The 6,000-nt window shown below is 36.1% G+C and overlaps 1 protein-coding gene across 1 annotated transcript in view; it reads left to right on the plus strand.

Annotated features, from left to right (window-relative positions):
- Window positions 1-3,697, plus strand: part of FNDC3A (fibronectin type III domain containing 3A) — a 171,830-nt gene extending 168,133 nt beyond the window's left edge. The window contains 1 exon segment of the mRNA XM_079137696.1: window positions 1,161-3,697. Within this exon segment, the coding sequence (XP_078993822.1) occupies window positions 1,161-1,475 (315 nt within the window). The 3' untranslated portion in view covers window positions 1,476-3,697.
- Window positions 3,698-6,000: the final 2,303 nt, after the last annotated feature.

A 6,000-nucleotide genomic window follows, 5' to 3' on the forward strand; every position in this document is an offset into this window, starting at 1 on the left:
TCCATCCTCGCACCACATAAAAATAAGTAAAATAAAGGTGTTATGTCCATCTATAACATATATATATATAGTCTTTTTTCTTTCTTTCCTACCAGCTCTTTTTTTTTCTTTAATAGTATATGTCCTTTTTCTTATATGTATATTTTTAGTTCTAGGTGGACACATCTTTATTATTTTTATGTGGTGCTGGGGATCAAACCCAGTGCTTCCCACATAAGAGGCAAGCGCTCTACCACCCAGCCCCCTGCACCCAGCTCTTTCAAAAGTCATTTCTAGGTTCACAAAAAATACATCAGGCTGAGATCAGTAGTACATGCCTGTAATCCCAGTTCATCAGGAGACTGAGGCAGGAGGAATGCAAGTTTGAGACCAATCTAGGCAACTTAGCTAGACCCTGCCTCAAAATTAAAAAATTGGGCTGGGGATGTGACTCAGTGTTCCATCCCCAGTACCAGAAAAGGGGGTGGGAGGACTACATCAGGATGTCATAGCCCTATGTACAGCAAGAGCCTATGTCCTATCCAGGTCCCTTCAGTCCTTCACACAACATGATCAGAATTCCTTTAATACTATTTTAATGTTATACTCCTAAAGTGGCCCCTCTTACATTAAACCTACCTAAATTTCTAACTATATTCATTAATAAGTATATTAACCTCCTTAAATTAGCTCTAACCATAACTATAATGAATATAGTTAACTATAATGAATATAATGAACTATAATGAATATAGTTAAGATATTTCTCCTTTCTGACAGATCTCTGATTTTTTTTTTTTTTTTTTTTTTTTTTTTTTTTTTTTTTTTTTGGAGGTAGGATGTGTGGGGTTGTTTTGTTTTGTTTTGTTTTGTTTTATTTTATGTGTTGTTTATTGGTTTGGTACTGGGGATTGAACCCAGGAGCACTTTACCACTGAGCCACATTCCCAGACAGGATCTTAGCAAGTTAGCAAGAAAGACCCTGTCTCAAAGTATAAAAATAGGACTGGGCATATAGTTCAGTGGTATAGCGCTCCTGGGTTCGATCCCCAGTATTGCAAAAAATAAAATCAATGATATTTACTAGCTTTCGTGTCAAAAATAATTCTAAAACTAGTCATTGTTAACACATTTTCTGGCCAAACTCCACACAATTCTTCCTTTTAATATTTCATTGACAGATTTACAAAGGTCCCGACTCTTCCTTCCGGTATTCCAGCCTCCAACTGAACTGTGAATATCGCTTCAGAGTGTGTGCCATTCGCCAGTGCCAAGATCCTATGGGGCACCAGGACCTAGTAGGTCCCTACAGCACCACGGTGCTCTTCATCTCTCAGAGGACAGAACCACCAGCCAGCACCAACAGAGACACTGTGGAAAGCACCCGGACCCGGCGCACACTTAGTGATGAGCAGTGTGCTGCTGTCATCCTTGTGCTGTTTGCTTTTTTTTCCATTTTGATTGCCTTTATCATTCAGTACTTTGTAATCAAGTGAAAATATAACTTTATTTTAACACTGTATTACATTTTATTTTGTCATGTACTAAAATTATTTCTGTAACGCTTTTACAAAAACGATGGCATTTAGCACTGGCATTGAAACTATAGCACATCATTTTTTGCCATTTTCAGTGCTCATATTGTTAGGTAGAGGCTGGCACTTTATTAGAATGCAAGCCACAGAAATATCAATTTGGGGTGGGCTTTTGGTTGGTACTTTGACTTCTCCTATTTCTCTCTCTTTTTCTCTCTCTCTTTTTTTTTTTTTTTTTTTTTTTTTTTTTTTTGACACGCCTTCTTATAAAACAAACTTTCTAAGAGACAACAATTTATAATTGATAATTTTGACCAGTCACCATGAGCGAAACAATGATAACCTGATAAAGATTATTACCAAGTGAAAAATTCAGAATGACTAGAATTTACACTAATGTGCTATATTAAAATGTTAAAGTCTGATGCTGTGAAAGCAATCTAGTGCTATATTTCTACCTCCTCATTTGTCTTAATTATTTGGTAAGTGGGATTATGATGAATAACTGGAGGGGCTTAGCAAAAACTGGATGAAAGAATATGTGTGAAAAGGAACCTTCTTGTTTGATAAATGTGGAGTTCTTCATTACAAGTATATATTCATGGCTTCACAGATAAGTCACTTAAAGAAAGCACAGGCAGTTTACTTGGCCTAAAAATATTTCAATGTTTACTCCAAAAGTACCTCTTCAAGTCTTGAGAACATGGAAAAAGAGACTTTTAGGTAGTAACTTAAAAAAAAAAAAATCATCATAAAACCAACTCTGAATTTCAAACGTACTCGGCTTGTTTTGTGAGCCTTTGGACTATATGTATGGTTTGTAAAGGCATACACATACATATATGGCATATATATAAACTATACAGACCTAGTGTAGAAATATATATACACACATCTCTTCCACCTCTCTGGTATAGGCTAATTTTGAAGAACTCCCATAAATTTTGCTGCTTCTCCTATAACTACTGCCATCACCATCAAAATTCATAATCAAACCTAACCTTTTTTATTTGGGGCACCAAATCTGAAGACAAAATTAATTTGCACCAGTAAACTTCAAGCTGCTTTCTTTCTTGAAAAACTAATGTTTAATGTGTAATGTCTGTTTGGATACTGTTCCAAATGTTGATTGCATGTGGTTAATGTTGCATTAGAGCACTTTGCAATTGCATAATTCATTAATGTTTTGTGAGCTTGCATTTGTGAGTTATTGGATGATCAGATTGAATCTTGTCGAGTATCACATTGTACATCTTGCTTAGATGTTGATGACTGCCAGTAATAATACAGTTTGTAATGAAACTATCTAAAATTCTTGTTTTATCACATCTGTTATCTGTAAAACACCTGTAACTAGCTTTTTTAATTTATTATTTGAATTTTAGGATAGTGAATCACTAATTTTTAGTTGCTGAAGTTAGCATTTTAGTGATTACTAAGCACTTCTGTCAGTCTTTGAAAAAAAGGAACATACGTTTTGTGCTTTGAAGATCTCTGAAGACTTTCCCTTAATAGAATGGGCATGTATTGTAACTGTTTTGTCAAATGATCTGTGCTGTAGAAAAAAACATTAACTTTGTTCAAAAAAGAAACGGATAAACTTGGCCTTTCCGAGTGGTAAGAATGATCTGTCACTATAATATACTGTATGTTTACATTTTATTTAATCTCTTATGTATAGGGTAATAACCTTCCCCCAAAACAACAGCAATTGCGATTGTTTTCTAGAAACTTATTCTTAAAAGTGCCACATTTGGCAGTACAAATGAGTTTGAGTGTAAGAGCCCAGAGATTTCTATATAGTTGAATGTCTAAAATGGTAAAATGTGCCACTGTGACAAGTTACAGTGGCTTATGTTTTTCATAGTAATTCAAATGAACTCCTATTTTTGATAGTAAATGTCATTTAATAGTGTACTTGCCATTTGAGCCTCACTGCAAAATTAGTGCAGAGGAGAAAACAATTTTTAATGTAATCTTGATTTTACCTCATATACTGTACATTCCAAAAACTCTAAACTTTTTAAAGGTTATAGATACACTACCAAACATATCACCTTAAAATTGTATAAGATTAAACTTCATACAAATGGTAAAATATAATCTCATAAGAATACATAAACTGTGTAGCAAAAGTATCTTGAAAATCCATGGAAAATAAAAGTTGTATCATTCTTTTTTGAGATATGTTTATTGTATTCTTATACATTTAATTATTTGCTACCTATTTGAGAAAATAAAATAAGGCTATCCCTCTTTAGGTAGGCTTAGAACAGTTTTCCCAAGCCTATCCAAATCTTTAACATGAATGAAATTAGAAATTTTATCCTAGCAACTTGATTTTATGCAATCCATTATCTTAATTGCTTTACATATATAAAGGATAAGTCTGAAGTAAATGAGCTTTGGGAAGTAAAAGCCTGGAGTGATGGCACGTACCTCTAGTCCCAGCTAACGTGAGGATCATTTCAGCCTGGGAGCTGGAGGCCAGTCTGAGCAAGACCCCACCTCTAAATAAGTTTACCCTTTGGAAAGAAAATCCCTGACCCTCCCCTTTCTGGCATTCCTCACCTGTTTTCTAGTGCCATTCTCCCACTTCTAGGGCCCTAGAACTTTACTGTTGTCTGTATTGCCAAGTCTGCCTTCCCCCAGAAAATTCACTTTGTCCTCTCACTCATCCCTATTTAAAAATGTCCATTCCACGGGTCTCCTCTTGTGAATTCATTACTTTTAAAATCCAGCTGGATCTCCGATTGCCACAAGTGCAGATAACCACAATAAAGTTTGAGGTGTTAGGCAGGGAAAGGGGTGGCACTTTGAATGTAGAAGCATCACTCCACAGAAGTAACTAAGGGGGAGTTCAGTCTTCACAGGGGCTAATACCCATTTACAGCACTGCCCCTGTCACCTGTTTCTCCATAGACTGGAAGTAAGAATTTTGTCCATCATGCTGAGCATTTCATGGGTTGGTTTCCAACACAAGTACCTTGCTTTTCCTCATTATGAACAGGTATCTTTCTGCAGGAGAATTCATGTGGACAGGGGCTCAAGGAGGCAAACAGACTTTTTTTTTTTTTTTTTTTTTTTTTTTTTTAATGGTTTGGAACAAGCTGGTGGTTCTGGAGTGCAACCCCCACCATCATAAAAGGTGATGATGATGTCTCATCTTTCAGGTTTCTTACTGTATTTTCATATATGCTTGTTAAGACTACCTTCAAGAATGTCTTCTACTGGGCATAGTGATACATGTCTAATCCCACCAACTCAGGAGGCTGAGGCTGGAGGATCACAAAAAAAAAAAAAAAAAAAAAAAAAAACCCATGGGGGAATGTAGCTCAGTAGGAGAGCACCACTGGGTTTGGTCCCCAATACCAAAAAAAAAAAAGTACGAAAGAACCAAGATTTTAATTGTGGTCATTAAGTAAATCCTCAGTGTTTGGAATTATGCCTTCAAATGTTTAGATACTATAATGGATACTTTTCATCTCATATAAGATGATTTTGCCATTTCTATTTACTATGGGAAATTTGCCAAGAAAAAGATTTCAAAAAGGATATTTTGCAGCTGTGTGATTCAAATCATAAAGACTACTATCTGTTTTGTTATTTTTTAGTATTGGGAATTGAACCCAAGGGCGCTTTACCACTGAGCCACCTCCACAGCCCCTTTTTAATTTTTATTTTGACACAGGGTCTCTTAAATTGCTTTGGGCCTCACTAAATTGCTGAGGCTGGCCTCAAGCTTTTAATCCTCCTACCTCAGCGTTGTGAATCTCTAGGATTACAGGCATGAGCCACTGCCACTCAATGTGTCCTGGGCTTTGTGTTCAGGGCTTCAACTCAGTAAAATAATCTCCCCAATGGTTCTGTTAAGTGTAAGCAAATCCTAGAGAAGTCAAGCTCTCTTCCAAAGGTCAAATGGCTAGGAAATGCTGGAGCCAGGATTTGAATCGAGTGACTGCGCAAGTGTACCTACACTTCAGCACTGTCCTCTACTATCTGCCCCAAAAGCCCTCAGTTCTCTGAAGGAAATTGAAATTAATATTGACTTTGAATATTGCATTTATAGAGTAACAAATACTACCTGTATGCCAGGCATTGTACTTACACATTTCCTCATTTAAAACAACCCACAGCCCTATAAGGACTGAACAAAGGGAAACTAGACAAGAAGTTGGTACAGGGTATTTGACTAAATGAGAAACTCTCATTTCTTTTTTTTTTTTTTTTAATAATATGGCCAATCGTATTTAATTGAAGGTATTATTGCAGCAAGAAGAAAAAAAAAATTTTGGGGGGGTGCTGGGGATCGAACCCAGGGCCTTGTGCTTACAAGGCAATCACTCTACCAACTGAGCTATCTCCCCAGCCCCAGAAATAAAAATTTGACTTCTAGGGAGTGTTAATTGACAGTATTATAGTACTAGTACCATGTGTGCATCCATTCTAGGAATAAAAGAGGCTTTTGTAATAATATACTGAAAGA

This window comes from Sciurus vulgaris (genome assembly GCF_902686455.1).
Source record: "Sciurus vulgaris genome assembly, chromosome: 4".
NCBI classification, from domain to species: domain Eukaryota; kingdom Metazoa; phylum Chordata; class Mammalia; order Rodentia; family Sciuridae; genus Sciurus; species Sciurus vulgaris.